The following is a 22,652-nucleotide window of genomic DNA, read 5'->3' on the forward strand; positions in this document are numbered from 1 at the left end:
AATAGGAAAAAAAAATCAACATCCATCATTAAAGTATGCTTCAGTGTAGATGGGGTATTTGAACTCATTATTGAAAATTATATTTGCTCTCATTCAAGTTTAACCATTGCTATACCAGATACTTGGATGAGGTTTCTGAACTTCTGCAAGTACATTCCACAATGATTTTCAATGAGAAGAGCCAAAATGGGGTGCTTGCTCACCACTTCAAAAAGAATCACTCAGAGAATACGTATTTTCCCTGTCAAGCAGCTAGAAACTTTCATTTATAGTCAGAAAATCCTCTAGAGAATGTTTTATCCAAACATATCTCACCCTCTTTTCTTTACTCTTTTTGTTCATTTTTGGCATGTGTGATTGCACTCAGGTAGAAGAGCAGCATTTCCCGTCAGATTAAACTCCTTTTCCTCAAGCTGAGAGACCACTTTGGGATTTCTACCTTTGATATCTTTCTTTCACTTTCAATATATTCTGTAAACTATTCAAAATAATTGTGGCTAGAGAACACTAAGGCAAGAAAAGCTAGATTCATGCAATGCCAAATGATAAGAAAATACATTCACAGGTTTGAGCTTCATGTATGGGTTGAGGACAACCTCAATGTACAAAATTACAGTATCACACAGTATCACAGAATATCAGAGGTTGGAAGGGACCTCAAGAGATCATTGGGTCCAACCCCCCTGCCAAAGCAGGATCATTCAGGGTAGTCCGCACAGGAATGCATCCAGGTGCGTTTTGAAAGTCTCCAGAGAAGGAGACTCCACAACCCCCCTGGGGAGCCTGTTCCAGTGCTTTGTCACTCTCATTGTGAAGAAGTTTGTCCTCATGTTGAGGTGAAATCTTCTGTGTTCTAGTTTGAACCCATTGGTCCTTGTCTTATCAATGTGAACCACTGAAAAGGGCCTGGCCCCCTCCACTTGACACCTACCCCTCAGATATATATAGACACTGATCAGATCCCCTCTCAGTCTTCTCTTCTCAAGACTAAACAGCCCCTGGAGTCTCAGTCTCTCTTCATAAGACTGTTCTCCCTGGCTAGCTAGGCTTACCAATGGGGTTTCTGTCCCTTTAAGGCACAGTGGCAGCTTGTTCTTACCGGCAGGACTGCCGATACAATACAAAGCTGGCTGTGGTTTCAGTGCAGCTTACACAAAGGACTCTTTCTTGGTTTCCAGGTAAACTGAGTCACGATGGCTTTTCCCAGGTAGTAGGCTTCTCTCCAAACTGCAGACAAAAGCAGAACATGTGCACGAGGGCAGAGCATGTGCAAGGAGCGAAAGCAGAAGCAAAAGCAATAAAGCAGAACAGCACAAAAGAGCGAGTTCTTTACAGTTTGGGTAATATTTATAATTTGCTCGAGGCTTGGATTTAGCCGAAGGCTTGACAAACACCATTGACCAACAGCAAAACATATGGCCAGAATTATGCCCATATTTGGAAGAAGCGCAAGCATCCTGTAACGTTAGTGTGTGATCTTGTTTACCCCAAAGAAGGCAGGTTGGGTTGTTTACCCCAGCTTGGTGATGGCTGGCCCTTTGTTTATTCAGCTCTGTCTGACTACTCACTCAAGGAGGGGGAAGGGAGTGGTTTGAGCAAAACATGTAGGGACGAGTTTTGGCAATATTTGGGGCATAATTCTGGGCCTAGGCACCCTTCACCACACATGCAAATTTTTAAAGGTGAGATGTGCGCTGAGTACACTCTGTAGTTATTTGGCTAGTGCAGGATCTCAGTGATCAATATAAATTTAAATTTTCCTTGAAATATCAGCTATAGTGACATAGAATCAGAACTGTTGAGGTTGGAAGAGACATTGAGATCATCAAGTCCAAACACTCACCTAGAGCTCGTAAGTTCCACTATAGCTACTAAGCTACTGCCACTAAACCATGTCCCTAACTACCACATCCACACATCTTCTAAATACTTCCAGCGATGGTGACTCCACCACCTCCCTGAACAGCCCATTCCAATGCATGACAACCCTTTCTGTGAAGAAAGTTTTTCCTAATATGCAACCTGAACCTTCCTTGACACAACTTGAGGCTGTAAAATATAATGATCCTTCTGCAGAATATGTATGAAAAAGAAGTGTAAGTAAGAGTGTTCAGGCACAAACTTTGAGAAGTGCCAGATTCATGATCCTATCTGTAGTATTAATATATAGCTTGTAGGAACATAGATTATAAGTATCTTTGGTCATAAGATCACACAGTATTTTTACATTATTTATTTTGTGGTTTTTTTTCTCTGTCTAATTTCCTGGTGGATTGAAAAATAGAAAAGTTAGGTTATCAGTCTCAGAGTGGAGATTGCTGAAGTCTTTACTTCAGCTGCATAAAAACTTTTAAGTAATATTTGACACTCACTTAGACAAATGAAAATAGCATTAGGTTGTCCTTCCTTACTTGAACTATTCCAGAGATTTAAAAAGGCCATAGAGATTAAACATGCAGACTGCAGAAAGCTGGTGGTGACACTTGGGAAGCCTGGGTTCCATTCCAGGGTCTGTGGATGAAAGAGGCACAATCTTTAGGGTTCATTCCTACTTATTTGTCCCATTGCCTCCAATCCGTTCCATTCTTTGTTTTATTGTTATCTTATTGTCCCATTTATTTGCCTGGCTTCATGTCCTTTTCTTACATATCTTATTCCAGTCCTAATTTCCTTGCATAGCCAGCTTCTGCCCCTCCTCCTCTCCCTGCTTCTCATCCAAGCTTTCTCTTTTCTCTACTTTGGCTTCACACCAGCTTTTTCCTGCCCTTTTGTTATACTTATCCCTTTCCCCCACTTGCTTCTGGTCCCAATCGCCTTTGTTCAATCTCAGTGTTTTTTCCCTTAGCGTGTAACTTTCTTCTTTCATTTTCTGCTTAGTCTCTCTCTACCTACATCCTGGCTCCTTGCCATTTCTTTCTTCTTGTTCAACATATTCATCAGCTACTTGGATGAAGGAACGGAGTGTACTCTCAGCATGTTTGCTGGTGATACAGAATTGAGAGGAGCTGCTGACACATCAGAAGTCTGTGCTGCAATTAAGCAAGGCCTGGACAGGCTTGAGAATTGGGAAGAGAATTGGGAACCTCATGAAGTTCCTCAAGGGCAAATGTAGTGTCCTGGCACTTTGGGTGGAATAACCCCATGCATTAGTACATGTTAGGGGTTGACCTCTCTCCCCAAAGCAGCTCTCCAAAGAAGGACCTGGGAGTGCTGGTGGACAAGAAGTCCACCATGAACGAGAAATGTGCCCTCGTGGCCAACGGTATTCTGAGGTGCATTAAGAAGAGCATGGCCAGCAGGTCGAGGGAGGTTCTTCTCCCACTCTTCTCTACCCTAGTGAAGCCACACCTGGAGTTTTGTGTCCAGTTCTGAGCTCCCCATTTCAAGAGGTACAGGGAACTGCTGGAGAGGGTCCAATGGAAGGCCGTGAGGATGATTAGGGAACTGAAGCATCTCTCTTATGAGGAAAAGCTGAGAGACTTGGCGTTCTTTAGCCTGGAAAAGAGAAAACTGAGAGAGGATCTTATGAATGCATATAAGTACCTAAAGGATGGAGGTCATGAGAATGGGGCTGGATTCTTTTCAGTGGTGCCCAGTTAAGGGGCAGCAGGTGCAAACCAGAACACAAGACTCTTGAACTTAAGGAGAGACTTCTTTACTTGGAGGGTGATGGGGAACCATAACAGGCTACCCAGAGAGTTTGTGGTGTCTCCCTCTCTGGATACTTTAAAAACCTGCCTGGACACATGCCTGTGCAACCTGATCTAGGCATATCTGCATTAGCAGGGAGTTTGGACTAGATGACCTCTAGAGGTTCCTTCCAATCCCTACCATTCTATGATTCTTCCCTTTCACTTCATTTATTTCATGCTGTTAGTTGCAAAGTTCAGCATTTTTATCCATGCTGTTCTATTTTTCCCCCTCACACTCTTTCTACCCTGCTGCTAGTCTCATTCCCACAACCTGCTTTTTATAATCTGTTCCATTTTACTGACCACAGGTGGTTTTGGTCCCTTTTTAAACAAACCTGAATAGAAAAATATATCTTCCTCATCTATATTGTATTAAGAAGGGAGATCTTTAATGAATGTCAGCCATTATTTCCTGTGTCTAGAGCAGTAGTGTGGATAAGATTTGCAATTGCAGGGAAAATGCTGTATAGCCTCTGAAAGATACTGCTCTTTTTTGTAGGTTTGCATATGAGACTTGCCTTTAATGGAGACTCAGTCTTCTCAGGCTTTCTATTACGTAATGGAGAACAAATATATGATCTTCAAAACTCAATTCACAATAACACTAATAGTTTAATAATTAACTCCCTAAAGTTGAGAATCACTTTCTTAGGATTTCTGTTTTCTTTGTTTCACTCCCCAGTAGCTTAAGGTTCCTGACCTACACTTTTCTTCTTAATGTCCTCGACACTTAGTAAAGTGCCTATTAACAACCCATTCCATTAGTTTAATAGTCTCCAGTGTTACTCTAAGGAGTTTTATTACTCCATGACTTACCTGTTGTTATTTATTCCATCTGCTGAATATATGACTAACATGAAGGTACAGCACTTCTGTCACAGAAGGTTAGTAATGATAATAATAGTAAAAATGGTAATAACAAAATTGAAACTGCTTCTCTGATTTTTTAATTTTTCTTTAATTTCAAATCTTTTAAATATCTAAGTAGATGTTTATAATCAGAGCCACTGATAGTGGTTAGACTAATATATATGCCTACAATGGACCATACTAACAAAGATTTTTTTTTTTATCTGTTATGATAAAAAAACTATCTTGTAAGCATCTGCTGGCTGATTTTTTCAAAGGTTTGAAACATGATTAAGTTTTGACAGTTTTCCAACCAGACAACAAAAGGAATGTTTTCAGCCTACAGATTTTTTTCTGCCTAATACAATCTTCAGATCATACAAGGATTGGAGGTCAAGCAGTATATTTTTCTATACTCTGCTCCCAGAAGTGCTTCATTTTTTTGATTGATTTATTTTTCTGCCTAATTTAGAAAAAAAAATTAAATCATAGGTGCTCATGGGCAGCAGTCCTAGCAAACTGCCTAATAGAAGCCACACAATGAGTTAAACTTGCATTTTTCCAACCCAGTGAAGTTTAGCCTTATGAGCATTTGAAAACAGGTTCATATGATTGTGGAGGTAGGGCATCTTACTTAGTGGTGAAGACTGCAAATTGACTGTAATGGTACAACCAGTGGTACTTCATATGTTCTGCCTAGGGGTTTTGTTGAGTTTATACAGTTTCTTACTCCTTTCTGACCAACAAATTTATCAGGGTAGATATTATTTCAAGCTTTGATGGAGAAATATCCCAAGCAACTTTAGTGCAGTGCTAAAGAGCTCACTGAGAACAGTTGCTTGCAGGATTCTTGCAGGAACTGAAAAATATATTTTAGACCTCTTGATTACATGATACTCTGTCCTGCTCTGTACTGTAATTGCTACCATTACTTTAAATTAAATGGATTTGGTAAACATAAGACTGGCTTCTACTGCTGACAGAGAACAGATTTACTTCCTTGATGGCTGTGAGTTAGGCTCCTTTGGCAGTGATAGCACACAGTTGTTAAATTAGTTAGGCATAAAGAAGTATTTGTGATCTAAATCATGACAGGTGATGATGGAGGGTTAGAGTTTTTTGCTTATTAATGCATATTTGTTTACACATGTAAGGACAGAGGGAGACTTGGGGTGGAGTTATGCTGAGGGTACACTGAGAACTGTATTTTATTCTTCCACTTGAGATTTATGCAAGCGTGTGTAGCAGCTCCAGAAGGCTGGGTTTTGGAGGTGTTACCTTGGTTTTGTCATATGGTTTCCTCTAGTGCAGGAACGAATGAATTAACTGAATGACAGGCATACTTCCACTGTCCTACTTCTGACATTTCAAGCACCTCTGGTTTTGCCCATTTTAGGCCAACCTTGTGAAACTGCTCTTGGTGCACTGGGCAAATCCCAATCTTCTTAACTGCAATAATGAAAAGCCTTCAGGTAGGTGAAAATCCTGTTTTATGTATGTACTAGTTGCTGTGACACTGTTTTCTTTCCTCCTTCGTTTCTTAGTTATACACACAGAGGCACACATATATGTGTATACATATAGTTTATATACTCTGTAGAATTACAGATTCTACTGGGTTGGAAGTGAATTGAGATCAACATCAATAATACCAGATACCAGTGTTGAAAAGAAGAAACACATGGGTTGTTCAACCTTCCATGCCTAGGATAAAATGAAGAAGGAGCCCAGTACTGTAGGAAATGCTGTCACATTATGCTTCAAATAATGTGCCACCTACAAATACATTCACTTAACCTCAGAAAAGGCATTTGTGGTTAGGTACATGCCTCCTTCTATTTGTGTCCAAGGCTATGGTCCAAACTGAGGTAATCTAGCTATACAGCTAGCTAACCACACTTAGTATGTATTTATGTATGTATTAACCCAGTTGAGTTAACTGTATTTCTGGCTTGCAGACACAAGTGATGTGCACTGCTGTATGTGCAAGACATATAAGTCTAGTCTGTAGAAATGCTAAAAGGGTTGAAAAAGATGTAAGTACACATTCTCATTGAAACACAGAATGGAAAACTGTTGTATTGTTTTCCTAAAGTCCTATGAATTATTGGGTACTACTTGGTTCACTACACAGTGAGAATAGTTTTGAGGTTTTGCAAATGGCAACTTAATTCCATGCTGCATTTATATTGCCTTTGATTTTGCAGTAATTTCAAGTATTATTTTATGATCAATATCTGAGCAATTCTTTTTATTTTATCAAACTGGATTCTTAATCTTCATCTTAATCTGGTTTAGAGATTTTAATTTAAAGGAGCTTTCCTTACTTTGTCTGATATCTTGGTGTTCCAATGTCTTAGATGTTGCAGCTTCTGAGTTTATTGAGGAAATGCTTCTGAAGGCTGAAATTGTTTGGGAGGAGAAAATGAAAGACCCTTTAGCTGTTTCTACTTTATCTCAAGAAGAGCCATATGAAGAGATCATCCATGATCTGCCCACAATTTCCAATAAACTGTAAGTGCTTCTGTTGTTAAAGAGTGATGCACTGAGGCCAGTCTATCATTTGAACTGTATTTGTCAATGTAGAAATCCCATCTATGTGTCCTTGGAGATATTCAAAACCTATCTGGACATGGTCCTGGGCAAACAGCACTTCATGTCCCTGCTAGAGCAGGAAGGTAGGAGCAGGTGCCCTTTAGAGGTCCCTTCCAACTTCATCTATTCTGTGTATCTGTGATTCTGTGTGATTTGATGGGTTAAGTAAATCCTTCATTTTGGAAATCTGCTGAATCATCTTTTGTGCTTGTATTTCTCATATCTTTCTGTCAACCTTCATTCTATAAATATAGACTGTAAGTAATAAAATACATTATTATAATAGCCAGAAAATTATCTGGGATTGCAGTAACAGAATTATTAGAGGTTAATACTTGTAGACCTAAGAATCCTTTTATCCAGGTAGATGGGAATATTATTACCATTGTCTAAAAAAGAAGCAAGGACAAGTCCTTCAATCACAGATTAAATGAAACAGCTCCGGGCAGTAATGAATTTGTACTTAGATTTGTATTGAATAAAATTCAAGTGTAATTAAGTAGAATTTAGCAGTGTGAACTTAAAATTTGGTGTTGAACTGCAGATTCAATTTGTGTCTTAAATTGTTTATTTTGATCCTTTTGTATTTTCTTTTGACTCTTAAGAGAAGACTGTGTCATGCATATGTGAAAAGAGCTTTAAAATAGGTGTGAAGCATTAATGGTTTATGGTAGTGCAAACTTACTGATTCCTCAAATTCTTATTTCCAGATACAGTGATCCAAGTGCCTTTTTAAGGCTACAGATAATGTCTTTAAACAGTAGGCAGTTACTGTACATTTGAAGCATGTTGGTTGCATAAGCTTGTGAAATACTAACATTAATTTTTCTGTAACAGTCACTGGAAGGGAGAGCATGTGAGAAAAAGTCTCAAACCCAACACCTTCTTATAAAGAGACAGAGAATATATGTATATGCTTCCCTTTCATAATAATTACAATTTATGGTCTGCAGAATGTATTTTCATACATTAAAATCTGGAAGAAATGAACAATTGTCATGAAACGATCAATCTGTTACATTCAGGATTCCATGGAATATGTTTATATTTAGTAAAGATTGCATATTTCATGGACAGTAAATACAGTATCATAGTGTGCTTTGCTTCTGCCTCGTGATTTAGAGTTACTAATTTACGTAGCTGGGTTTAGCACACTAATTCTTATGGAATTATTAATTTCTTATGCTTTTTAAGTCCTTATGAAATAAGCAATCCTCTAGTCTAACCCACTGTTTCAATAATTTAAATCATACTCCTGAATTTGTGGCCTCTAATTGTCTTTTGACTGGAAAAAAAAATGAATTTCGAGGTATAAAACTAAAACTTTAGTTTCTGAAACATGAAGATAATTTATTTTTAGTTATTGATAGAAGTCATAATACCAGAAAGTCAGAGGCAGGTCATTCTCATAACTCTGTAATGATGCCTAGCAGAAGAGTTGTTCTTAAAGGTTTTAGAGACCTTAGGTGTGTTTTGCCCATGCATGACTCCATTATCACCATGGAAAATGTGGAAAATTGTGAATGAACCATACCACACTGTTTGCGGAGTTCGTTTTTGCATAGAAATCCATTTATCTTAATTTAGTCACCTGATAATCAGGCATAATTTCAAAGCTAGTTATCTCAGCTCTGTAGTATCATGCCTTTTCAGTAGTGAAACCCAAAACCTGTTCCAGTGTTGTGTTCCACCACCTTCAGGTAAAAAACTTGTTCCTGACATCCAATCTAAAGCTGCCCTTCTCTAGATTGAAGCCGTTGCCCCTCCTCCTATCACCACAGGCCTTTGTAAACAGTCCTTCTCCAGCCTTGTAGGCCCTCTTCAGGTACTGGAAGGCCACTATTAGGTCTCACTGGCACCTTCTCTTCTCCAGGACAAATGACCTTAGCTCCTTCAGCCTGTCTTTGTTCCAGCTGCCCAACCATCTTCGTGGCCCTCATCTGGACCCTCTCCATCACATCCATGTCCTTCCTCTGTTCTCCATCACATCCATGTCCTTCCTCTGTTAAGGGCTCCAGAGCCAGACACAGTACTACAGCTGTAGTCTTACTAGAGCAAAGTAAATTGGCAGGATCACCTCTCTCAATCTGGCCATTCTTGTTTTGATACAGCCCAGAATGCAATTTGCCTTCTGGGCTACAAGCACACACTGTTGGCTTATGTTCAGCTTTTCATCTGCTAGAACTCCCAAATCCTTTTCTACAGGGCTGCTTTCTATCACCTCATCCTCCAGACTGTATTGATAATGAATATTGTTCCAGCCCACGTTCAGGACCCTGCACTTGCTCTTGTTGAACCTCATGAAGTTCAGCTGGGCCCACCTCTCCACCTTGTCCAAGTCCCTCTGGATAACATCCTGTTGTGATAAAGAGGTTATTGATTATGAATTATGAAAATTAATTTTTATTATTTAAATTATTAATAACCAATTAATCACTATTTTACATACAGGTTCTAGTGCGCGATTGTGCTATATATCCCATAACTGGTCTCGTATGTACAATTTGAACCCAATTAGAATATTTACAGAATTAATTTCGATTCAAGAAACGATGGGTGCAATTCTACCGCTTGTCCACCAGATGGCGACTCGACAAGACACTGCAGCGTAATTATCTAGCGAGAAGAGTTACAAGTGTCAGAGGCTTAAGCTAGGAATGTTAAGCAAGCTGGGCGGGGGCTTTAAACTGAAGGTTAGCTTGTGGAAAGCATGTGAAAGATACACTGTGTCTTTTGTTTGTAGCTAATTAGGCTGCATTGATATGCAGTCAGCCTGCTCCCTGGCTGGGGCTGGCTTCAGGCCTGGTCTCTTCCAGGGTGGGGTTCCTGGGGCTGAGGCTGCAGCTGAAAACTGCTGGTGCCCCACACTGGGGCTTCCCTCTGGGTGGTGACGGTGGGGGCCGCTTTCTCCTCCCACGAATGGTGAGGGGGGATGAACACAGACTTTTGCCGTCGGCAGATTTTCCCTGGAAAGGATTTGGGCGGTCCCATGGTGCGGCTGCAGCTACCAGGGAAGCGGCTCTGGTAGGGTCATCCCGGTGGGGCGGGATGACGATTCCCTGTGGGTGGGCTTGGACGTCTCAAATCGTGCGCTGTGGCAGGTGGGACCAGACCCTCCGGGAGTCGGCCCAGCAGTGACCTGCCTGTCTGGGCTCGGCCCGCACTGCAGTGGGCTTTGGTGCCAGCAGGGGCAGCCCCAGGGAAGCAGCACGGCTGCGTAGAGCAGCGGCTTCTCCTTGCTTGGCTCAGAGGAGCTGGCGGGATTCTCTCGGAGTGGTACCGGCTTTGAGTTACCCTGGCATTACAGGGCTGCCGAGCAGGCTCAGATAGCGGCTCCCTTCGCTCCCGCGAATGGAGCGAGGTCACATAGAATGTGGCTGGGCGCTGTTCCTGAGCAGCAGGGTGCTGCTCCTGTTTCACGAGCTGACACACAAGGTTGAGGCTTGTCAGTCTGCTGCTCGTGCCTATGGCAGACGCTTGGACTGCTAGGATTCGGGCTAGTCCTCCCCTCTGGACTAAGGCTTACCCTCGGTAGTCCAGTCCTCTTTGAGACACGGCAGGCTCTCTTCTGATCCAGTGGGACTGGCAATACAGCACTGGCTGCTTGTAGCTTCAGTGATGGACTCTCCTTTGCAGATTCCTTGGGTAAACTGAGGCTCGACAGCCCTTCCCAGGTGCTGGCTTCTCTCCGTACTGCAGAAGCCACTAGTATGCTTGCGAGTGGAGCTTGATAGAAGCAGTAGCAATGAGCTTAATAGCAAAGGCTTGGTAGCAAAGAGAGAGCTTACAGAGCTCAGGCAAAGAGAGAGTGACTTGTTTACAAGTTGGGGTGATACTTTTAAGTTTCTCGAGGCTGGATTTGGCCAAAAGGCACTCTTGTCAACACTCATCTTTAGCCTATAGAAAGCATGAAGCTAGAATTATTCCCTTACTTGGCAGGAGCACGAGCATCCCATGCAATGGGTGCATGTAGTTGTTTGCCCCTTAGAAGGCAGTTTGGGATTGTTTTTGCCATCTGGCTGGTGCCTGGGCCTTTGTCCACTTCAGCTCTGGGCTGAGTACCCGCTCCGGAAAGGAGGGTGGAAGGGGGGATGTGCCCAAACATGTTGGGACAAGTTTTCCAGTATTTGGGGCATAATTCTGGGCTTATGGTGCCTTCACCACACCTGACCCTTTAGCTTATTGACAGCACCACTCAGCTTGGTGCTGTCAGATGGTTAATGCACCTAAAAATTTAAAAGACTACTCCTCCATATAACACGCAAGAATTCTCCCAGTTAGATATGCCAGTAGCAACAATCCTACTTTATTTCAATAAGATTACCCAAGATAGCCCACCTACCTGTCTATTATGCAAAATTATTTTGGCTTAAGTCTCCCATTGTGGCTAATTATCTATGAATTATCCATTAATTTTCCTTAAAAAGGCAGTTCATGCTAATTCACTTGCCTATATTAACATAAGTCTTCCCTTGTACTATCCTGCAGTTCAGCTTTCAACAGCATTGCTTGACTTCATCTTGTAAGTAATAGAAATACGTATGAATGTTAACAGAAATATTTTTCTGAAATGTCACACTTTTCTGGAAACATTTTCGCAGTGTATTCTTGAACCCAAGTCATAATGAACTGTTTGTATAATTATAGTATGCTTTTTCTTTCATGTAAGCATTTGCTTTTTTTGCAATATGAATTCTGTCAGCATTTCCATCACATAAAAATTCAATTAATATCTCACAAATGCACATAACGTAAAGGCTATTCTCCTATACATGGGAACACACCTGGTAGATCGTGTTATTATGGTCCTCTTAAGTTCAAAATGCGCTTGTGGAAACAGTAGTCCCCATTTTTTCCCTACTCTTTGCTGTGACTTCCATTCCAATTATCTTTTCTGGTACTTGAACTGTTTATTTGGTTGCAAGGAGTTTATAGCTGAATTTTAAGAAGTGTTTTTAATGTGTGTTTTATAATTAAGACAACAGGGGTAAGATTAAATGGGTACAGTTCAACTTTGCAACAAAAAGTCCTGGATCTTCAGAATTTAAAAGAAATATCACAGAAATAATAAAAAAGTAATGAATGTCAGCACTTCAGTGTATGATACCTGAATTCATCCAATGTAGGCTTTTCTTTAAACCTGTCATCTCTTTTTCTGTGAGCAATTTTAGACAATAGCAAAAGACTACTTAAAATTTTATATTTAATTATATTTTGTTCAATTACGATTCTGAGTAAAATGTGAAGTAGTATTAGTCATTTCTGCTTGTGTTTGTCACAGCTATTTAATTTCTTCTACAAGCTAACGCTGATATATCTTATGCTATGACACCTGATTGCCAAGATCATGAAAACAGCTGGATAATGACTTTTCTGGTTTTCAGTCCAAATCAAGAAAAAAAGCAAAGCCAGCTGGAATTTTTTGTCCATGTGACGTTTGGGAAATAAACATATGGCAAATTATTTTATGTCAATGAAAGCAGTAAATAGTAATTTTTATTTTCATTAGTGTTCCTCTAGACATTTTGCATGTCTGCAGCAAAAGATAATTAGGAAGGAAATTGTGTATATTTAATTACGAAATGTTAAAAATAATTCCTTCAATGCTTGGCAACTGAGGGCTTCATCAAAAGAAAGTAACTTTGAGTAAAAATGGTATTTTTTTAAATTTTTATTTTTGTTTAAATTAAGTTTGGCATCTGGGCTTTATCCCATAGTGGAATGCATTATTCCCACATTCACACATTAAATCCACATTTCCTTGCAAAGAAGTTACGCTGACATTTTGGCAAAGAGCTGCTGTATGCTTCATGAGATTTTCTCATTTGCACTGTCAGAGCCCAGGCAATTGGTTTTTAAGATGTGTTCTCAGATCTTGAGACTGATTCCTCACTAATTCCCTAATGTACACCACTACCAAAACTATGCAAGATTTTGGCAGTGTTGTTTTTCAGAAGTGTGATATGTTCTGAAGGGTCAGTAGATAAAATACCTCCATGTCTGTAAGAATAGATTTAACTTTTATGTGAATGAAGAGTACTGTGTATTGCTGCAATAAATTTAGGAGTCTGCTGTTTTCTTGTGGTTTGTATTAGCACATCACAAATTCAGAGCTGCTTTTGGTCATAGAATATATCCTGGATATCGGCAGATTAAAAGTAAGCTATGAAGTGTTGGAATTTAGTTTTATTAACACAATGGCAATATCTGTATTGAATTATTTTAAAACATAATATTTTTCAAAACAACATTGCATAGGTTAATTATGTATTTTAAATTCAGTTTCAGAATTGGCTATTGATTTGCTAGCGAGTGCTGTCAAAAACAGATCCATGCATATTCTCTTTGTCTTGCTCAGTTTGGCTGCTGCACAAATGATATGCCTAAACGTGAATTTTAAGTCAGTGTTCTGCTCTGTGTGTTTGGGAACAGATCAACCTATGTGAACATTTATTTCTCACCAATTTCTATTTTGTACTGTGACCAGGAACTCATGTTTCAGGCCTGAAGTATCTCTCAGTTCTGTGTGCCACCCACATTTGGCAATATTTTGTTTGTTTGGCATCTACAGAAAGAGTCTAATTGGTTTATTGATTCTCTTTTTAGCAATCCTCTGGCTTTACCAATTGCCAAGCAAGACAGTTTGCTGGAGAAAGACACTATGTTTAAAGATGCATCTAAAGGCTTATGTAAGCAGCAATCTCAAGACAGTACATCTGAAAATGTCGCTGTGAACACTACAACCAAACCTGAACAGGTAAGGACGTGCGGTTTCCTGAAGTGTTTGTTAGGGCACAAGACTGGAAATAGTAAACTTAATGGAGCCAAGGACCGTAGTAGTATTTTTCCCTTCACCACACAGCAATATCATCTGCCCTGTGGTGCCTTGTCTCCTTGATCACTCCCTGAAATCAGTCTGACCCTGTGGAGACTTCCCTCTGCAAATTGAACAGCTGCTTCCTGCCAGCTACTGATGACAGGTCAGGAGCTGTGGCAGTTGGAGGGCTCAGAGCTTCTCAAACTCTATTCATGGTTCACAACAGGGGAGAGACAACTGTTAGCAGTGCCCAAAGCTTGCTCTTGTCTCCAACTTCAATTTACAAAGGAAAGAAACACAACCTGGGAGACTGGGGAAAAAAAAGGAATGTCTAAGGAATATTATGTTGCAAAATAAGTTGACCCTAGTTTAAAGAAAGGATTTGCCAGATTTACAACTGCAGTGTTACCTCCCTTTATTGTGCTAATGCATTAGTATACAAGGAATGATTATTTGGAACTCCTTTACAGTTTTTTCCACAGAATCAGTCTCATTCAGTGTACAGGGTAAATGCAAAAGGAGGCAATTATCTGTTGCTTGTAAATCTGGCATGTCCTAACTTTGAATGTTTAGGACCTAAATACTTGTGTTTGGATTTTTTGGGGGGGTAAATGACATTTTATTTTCTGTTACATACATTTGAGAATGTACACTTAAGAAAAAACTACTTTAGAATTGGAAGGGTGGAGTGGAGAGCTTCCATTTAAAATAATTTTCTGTGAATTTGAAGCATAACAAAGCAGCAGGACGCTGATTACTTTTAAACCTAGTTCAGTTCTAAAAAACACCCTGCATAACTGCCTTGGCAGAAGCATGCACACGTTACTACTTTTTTTTTAGTGTGTTCATCATGGGAATTCAAATGTCAATCAGATGAGTCCATCTCTGCAAGTCCCCAGCTTTGGAATCCCCTAGAGCATTCAGTGCCCTAATCAGTCAGAAGATACCACAAAATGTTTTGAACTTGGCTTACATCTTGTTTTCATGTTATACAATTTATGACCTTGCTGACGGTGCAGCAATGTGATTAAAACAGTCATTCCAAAAGAGAAGTGCTGCAGGTCAGAAAAGTAAATGCATGTAACCCTATGTGGAGGAACCCTCCTAGAATTGTAGCGAGATGAACGTGTCTTCTCAGGGCCATACTGAGACTATCACTTGCTTATGAGTGTTAACAGGAGTGTGGACAAGAACATACATCATTCCACCTGATTCTGTTTTAGCATCAACCTGCCTAAAATTATTCAGACTTACATTATCTGTAGGCTAAACTTTTGCTTTATAATTTGTGGAGAAAAACATATGCAGAAAGTGATCGGAAGAAGAACAGCCAATCTTCCAGGTGAGAAAGAGCAACCAGAGGTCTTCATACTGGTTTTGTCCTCCCCCATGATCTTCAGTGTTCCAAGGGCAGATTTTCAAAACTTTACTCCTTGTACCATTTCATTGCATTTTGGTGGAAATTCCCAGAACAGTTATGATTCAAGGACAACACAGCAGAATTAAAGGTTTCTTTTAGCTCCTTTAGCTGAGAAATTTCTGCAGAAAACACTGTGAAAGTTTGCCCTAAACGAACTAGAAGGAATGTGCATCTTGTGATCTGCTAGAAGCAGTAGACACTACAAACCTTGCCAAAGGTTGTTGAGTAAGTCTGATGCTCGCTTGGAAATTAAATAAGCAGGGACAGTCCTGTCTGGGAAACCAGCACTAACAAGGGATAGGTTAGAAACTCTGTTATTTCAGTGTGTTTTAAAATGACTAGTTGCATTACAAAATAATTGTACATTGTACATAACTTTGCAGATAGTGTGGTGCTCTTATGGACAAAACAGGATACAAAGGTTTACTCACTTCAGAAAATAGTTGAATTTTAGTAGACTAATGAATTCCCATGTTTTGTCGAATGAAAATAGGAGCTTTTTTCTTTTTGTAAGTTACCTAATTGTGGTCCTGGACATACAGAGGTTGTATACTATACCACTTGCCATACATTATGAACTGTAGGTATATATATATATGTCATATGCATATTTGTTTATAGAATATGTAGATCTTAGTTTTCAGAGGTGATATTTCCAAGTAATATTTTAAGAAAAAAAGTGCACAACTTGAAGTATTTTTTTTTTATTATTTAGTGCTGCTACCAAAGGAAAGCTTTGAACAACCTCTTCCTGATATCCCCTTGGGTATAATAATTCTAATGAGTTTCACTCTCTTTTATTCTTAATGGTTGTGTTCCAAACTACACTCAAAGTAATCATGTTCTGTTTAATTTTTCAATAGGCTGTGTGGAGTCATTACTTGGATTTTATGTCCATGTATTATTGAAATAGATCAGCATGATATTTCATATGAATTGTGTCAGAAATATCATACATTCTTAGGCAATATGGCACACAGATTGAGGGGATCAGAGAGAAAAACTTCATTTTACTGTATCTGAAACATGCATTTTTAATAGAGAAAACTTGTGACTTTTTTGGCTTTAAGAAAATAGCTCAAATTTATAGGTAGCCTCAGGGTTTTTAATTGCAAAAAAAGGATGAAAAAGCCTTAAAATATTATTTCTCATGAAATAAGATTTTTATTACGTGAAGCATAGGAGATTAAAATCAAGTGACTACATCAATGAAACATTTTGGGTCTCTCTTGGTTTGTATTAGCTTTTCCTTATTCCTAGGTAAAAGGTGTTCTCTGATCATCTGTATTGTCAAGGTCTGTGCTGCCAAACAAAGGAAGCACTATGAATAATTCCCAGAATTTTATCAAAGCTGGCAATTTCTCTTCCTCTCAGTAGGGAGGGATATTTTTTTGATAGCACATTTAAATTATTGGTCTGGAATTCAATTACGTGCTTCATGCTACAAACAAATATAGATTAAATCCTTTCTTTTAATTACATCTTAAAAAAATAAAATTGTCTTTGTCTTATGTGTACATATTGTTTGCCATATGAACTGTGTGATAGAGTATCCCTGATGTCCTTTTGATTGTTCTAGTATTATTTATCACATACACAAGGGACAACTGTGTATATCATAGTATTACATGTAAGAGCTAGAATGCATGCTTATTTCAGTGACACAAGTACGTGAGAAAAATAAAAATCATTGGATATTATTGTATGAGCAGATTTTGAATGCTGTTAAGTATTTATATAGGTAAATAGGATTCTTCATTCCCAGCAATACAAAACTCTCAAAACCAAATCACTTCCAGAGGCATAGTTATATTAGAACTTATGCTGTCTTTATGCAGCATTTTTGTGTTATGTCTCATAAAATATACATCATGCAATTAATATAGTAGCCAGATACATACATAAAGGTAGAAAAAAATAGAGACAACTCATCTGTATGCTCAAAACGTAGGTGAGAATAAATGTATTTGAAGGTGCCTACAAATAAGTTATTAATAATGTAAGTAACGTTTAATACCGAGTCAGACCAGTTGTGAATTTAAAGCATTTAGAGTGATTTATTTGCTCATTGAATTGTGAGTTTTCATGCAAAGAAATGGTGCTGACTCACCAAATCCTAAACTTCATAGAGAAAAAACAGTTGATGGAAAAAGATTTCAATTCCCTTACTTGGAGCTTAACTTCACATTTCTAACCATCTAACTGTCTATAGTATAGTTGGTATCTTTGGATATACCTAGATTATTAATAAGAAGTCAAGGTCTGTTCTCTGGCCCACAGCTATGTGGGATGGGTCAGTGCACATCCATACATCAAAACTCTTTTCTCCCTTGAAAGATGGGGTCACGCTCAAACAGCCTATGGGAAATGCTTATTGACAAGTGACCTGAATGATATCCAGGTGTTATCTGCATGAGTGCTACCTAGCCAAGAATGTACAAGGAAGTGTAATAACAGTTCAGAAAATACAGAGAAACTGCTTGAATCCAAACCCTTGTTCTTAGTCTATCATTGGTTTAGTCTTTAAATAGACAGATTAAGAGAAACTCAACTGCTGGCACAGATGTCTAGAGTTTTGACAGCACACAAAGGAGTATAGTGGAGACCTGTACCTGCTCTGTTGCTGCCAGCCAGGGGAGCACAATAAGGAAAAGAGGCCATAGGCTCCTCTGTCATTCATCTTCTTTCCTACTACAAGACACTTTCAGATGTTCTTGGAATTCTTTTCTTCCTTTTGCTCCATTCCAATGTACATCATCATACAAAGTGTAATTTACTTTTTAATTTTTTTTTCTTTCCAAGTGCAATTCTTGTTTTCTAGCCTGACTTATGTCCAATTGCCATGATTAGAAACAAAAACAGCGAAAAATGCCATCTTCTGTGTGACGGAAAAATCTGTATCCACTTCAGTGCAGTAAGTCATAAACCTCTAGAACAGGCAGACACAAAGACACAGACAGATATGGCAGGCAGCCTGTGAGTGTTGTCTGATTTGCCTGTATATTGTCATGTTCTGAAAATACAGGTATTTTTAGATGTATTGCAAATAGACAGGAAAAATGAGAATCACAGTAGCATTTTGATAGATTCCACCATTTCAGAGTACATTTCTTCTGGAAAAAAAATCAATCAGTGAGATGAGGACCATGGGTAAATCGTGACATTTTCAGCTGGCCTGTTTCACAGTTTACCTCTTGAAGTAAGTACATTATACATGTACATATAAAAAAAAAAATCCTAAGTCTAGTAAATAATGCCCTTGAGGTACTTATACTTTTGCATTTGTACATTTAATGATTTTTTGACTTAGTGGAATGAGAGGTGGGTTTTCACAATTTTTACAGGGAAAGAAAGAAACGGAATCACTGACCTGGTACTTAGGGACATGGTTTAGTATTGACCCTTCAGTGCTGGGTCAAAGGTTGGACTGGATGATCTTTGAGGTCTCTTCCAACCGGGTGTTTTTCTGTAATTCTGTGATTGGCCACTCCTGTTTTCCATTCCTTGTGCATCTATGCAGCTAGCACATCTAGACTAAGGTTGTAAGGTACATTTTCCTTATGTTTTTCAAATTGGTTGATACTTTGTCTGCTTAGTCCAACATCAAAGTCATTTTTAAGCATTGTTTTCTACTGAATGTAGAGGAACAGTAAAGAAATTATTAAAGACTAAAGCAGAGGTACCCAAATTTTTCCAGTCACTGTGTCAGTCCCCAAAATGGAAGTTTTTTGAAGTACACAATATAATTGTGAAAATTCTCCAGGATAAAGCTACTACAATAAAAAAAAACTTCAATGATGGCTATAATGCTCAAAATAGACAAAAGCGTAGAAGCCTGTCCTTTATAGATAAGAAATGCTGCACGGCTATGGGACTCAGCAGACTCTGGGACCTTGCAAGCCCGTGATTCTATGATAAGCCTTGCTTACATGCACCTTTCCTTCGTGAGTACCTATGGCTTCATATGTAGTCATAAAATCATTTAGGTTGGAAATGACCCTTAAGATTATCAACTCCAACCATTAACCTAACACTGGTAAACCCACCACTAAACTATGTCTGTAAGCACATCATCTACACGTCTTTTCATTACCTCAAGGTACCTTCCCTGGGCAGCCTGTTCCAGTGTTTAACAACCCTTTCAGTGAAAAATCATTTTGGAACATCCAAAATAGATGTAGAACAACCTGATGCCATTTCCTCTTGTCCTATCACTTGCTACTTTGGAGAGGAGATCTCCTGTCAGGTAGTTGTAGAGAGCAATAAGGTCTCCCCTGAGCCACTTTCTACAGGCTAAACAATGCCAGCTCCCTCAGCTGCTTTTCATAAGTCTTGTTCTATAGACCCTTCACCAGCTTAATTTAATTTATTACGACCTATGTAATATTGCTTATAATAAATTTTGCTCTGTTTTGCAGTTTCTTCAGTGATTAAGCTTGTGTCTCATTGTTCAGTACTGGGCTTAAACAAAGACAAGACTAGGCTGAGATGGGCAAGTAACTGAAAACCAAGTACAATACTTCACAACTTGTTTGGACTGTAAGCAATTTGCATAGTATTAGGATAGCAAAGGCCATAAAAAAAAAATCTTGAAAGCTGAGAAAAAAAATGCTCATAGTGGAATTAGGAATGAGTCAAACCCGCAATAATTACAGATACAAAGACATGTCTCTTGGGGTTTTTTTCGGTGGTTTGTTTGGGGCTTTTTGTCTGGTTGGGGTTTTTTTTATGTGCTAGTATAAGAGTAGTCATCTTTTGACAACACTTTGAACCCACAAGATTATTTACTGTAAAATGAAGTGTGGAGTTTGTATTCCACAATTTTTATTTATCTATTTCCAGACATGAGAAGACTTCAAGATTTGTAACTTGATTTGTACCATATGAATATGAGTAGAACTGGTGAAATATTTAAACAGAAAAAAACAATGTTTCATTTTACGTCATCGGGGGGGTTGTGGTTCTGTGGTTGTCACGTCTGGTATGGATCATTTGTTTCTTATTGATAAAGTAGAAGAGTGAGAAATGCCATCTGTTTTATGATTCTTTCTTGAGTTTTGATACTGGTATGCAATAATCCTGTTTGTTTTTAGAAGAAAATATTGATAGGATCAAAGAGCTATGATTTAGAGAAGATGCAAAATCCTATCTAATTCATCCTGCTTCCCCATGTTTACTCATAGTCACCTAAAAATTGTATGTCAATTATATCACAGTATCACAGTATGTCAGAGGTTGGAAGATATATTTGTGTATGTTTTAAGAATCTTCAAACACTGAGAAGGAGAGAAGTTGTTAGTGTTATTTCTTGAAGATAAACTACTTGAAAAGTATCACATAACGTGGCTCTGACAAATGCAGGAAGAACACCCAGAGTGTCATGATTTCTGATCTAGACCTTGGAACTATGGGAACAATGGAAGTTCAGAATCAGATCCCCTGTATTAACCACCAGTATCCCAGTCTGCTTGCTGCTTCTGTTGATACCTTCCTAACACATGGTCCTGCAAGCAGATGAGGGTGCTGAGTTGTTCTCCAAGAAAAATCAGTGTCTGCATTTCTTCTGAGCTTTCATCTTAAGCAGAGTGTCTTTGTTTAAGGCCGGACAGATCCTCTCTTGCCCTGAGAGGCACACAAACGGATTGGAGAGTGATGGAAAGTTTAAATGGAAAAGCAATTGGTGTTTTACAGAAACTGCAAAGCATAGTGGCAATGATAGCCCAAAGCGTACAGAGTCCCTTATAGCACACCCAAAGGCCTTCCTACACTTCCCTTCTCCCCACCTGAGCGTGTACCCAAAAACCCCCCAAGGCTCTTTCTTCCATCCCTGCTACACCCCCCACTGCTAGGCTGGTCTCAGGCTGGCGAGGTCTGAGGCTGCCCCCCGCTTCTCCTCCTGGCATTAGGCCTAGGCAGGCCTAAGAGGCCTTCAGATACTCCCCCACCATTACCCAATAGAGAGCATCTGCCATGGGAGCAGAGAGGGAAGGAAGAGGAAGAGAATAACTTTGCAGATGGATTTATAGGACACAGGATTTATGAGTTTCCTGTGTCCACCTTATTGGGTCAGACACTTGGGACACCAGAGGTGTAACTTATGTGGCAGTAACAGGAGGCACCCAGCCTGAACTGCCACACAGAGCAATAGAACAAAGAAGCTTCATCTTCATTGCCCATCCTCAAAAAGGACGTAGAGCATTTTAGTAAACAATTCACATAATTCTGCCATTGTTCACATAAGAATTTTCTGTTTCTAGACACAAAAATATTTTTCTTCAGGTTGACATAAAAAAGGAATTAACCTACATTTGAATTGCAGATCATAATTTATAGGTACACTACTGTTACAGTTATAAGCTATGCTTAATTGTAAATAGGCATTCAATCCTTCCAGAGAGTTCAGTTAAGGTGCTGGACAAATTTTTCTAAGAGGCTAAGCAAAGTAAATAGTGATAAAACTATTTCATTTCATTGGCTCTGTCATTTTCTGTATATCTGAAAGCACAGGAATTTCTTTCTCTCTGCGGCTTTCTTGCTTGCATGGCTGCTTTTTTCTCCCTTCTGACCTTCTGCTGGCTGAACTGACTTGTATTGTGTCTGTTGAGGTACAGGGAAGGGAAGGGGGCATGGGGGAAGAAGAAAAAGAGGTGAAGCAGTCTCTCCCTGAGCTGCCCAGGGGGATACTTCTGAGTTGAGATGTAAATATATGTAAATATATTTTGTACATGTTTTATCACCTGATACGATTCTGTATTTAGTCCATTTTTGTAAATATAACTTCATTTTGCTTCCAAATCTTTCTGAGCTAGTCTGGTGATTTATTCTGGAGGTAACTCTCGATTCTGGGGGTGAATTTCCTAGTGTGTGTGTGTGTGTGTGTGTGTGAAAATCCTAACCCTACAACAACTGCTTAATGTATCAATTTTTATTTTGCCTTTAATTAGCTTTCCATTTTCACTGATTCTTTTTTCTTCTGTCTCCTATTCTGTCTTTTGGGGTTTTTTTGTTGTTGTTTCCTTAGCATTTACTTCACCTTGAAGATCTTATATTAAGTCTTAGTTTTAAGAACAGACCTATGCTCTTTAACCTTTCTCAAAGCAGTTAAAGAGAAACGCTCCACACTGCATTGGAAAGAATTGGAAGTTTAAATGGAAGTATTATTCGTAACAACACACAACAGTACCAAGAATATAAAATACACAAATCCATAGTCCACCTCGGCCGTGCTACAAAAAAACCCTTCTCCCAAACCAGGCCTCAGAAATCCCAGGCTTGCATG

The 22,652-nt window shown here is 39.1% G+C and overlaps 1 protein-coding gene across 1 annotated transcript in view; it reads left to right on the top strand.

The window, feature by feature from the left end:
- The window catches only part of MYO16 (myosin XVI), a 294,040-nt gene that overhangs the window by 91,887 nt on the left and 179,501 nt on the right, over positions 1-22,652 (top strand). Inside the window, exons 7-9 of the mRNA XM_054383685.1 lie at positions 5,938-6,013; positions 6,902-7,055; positions 13,743-13,893. Coding sequence (XP_054239660.1) covers positions 5,938-6,013; positions 6,902-7,055; positions 13,743-13,893 — 381 coding nt within the window. The remainder of the gene's footprint in view (positions 1-5,937; positions 6,014-6,901; positions 7,056-13,742; positions 13,894-22,652) is intronic.

Source organism: Indicator indicator, chromosome 1 (genome assembly GCF_027791375.1).
Source record: "Indicator indicator isolate 239-I01 chromosome 1, UM_Iind_1.1, whole genome shotgun sequence".
NCBI lineage: Eukaryota > Metazoa > Chordata > Aves > Piciformes > Indicatoridae > Indicator > Indicator indicator.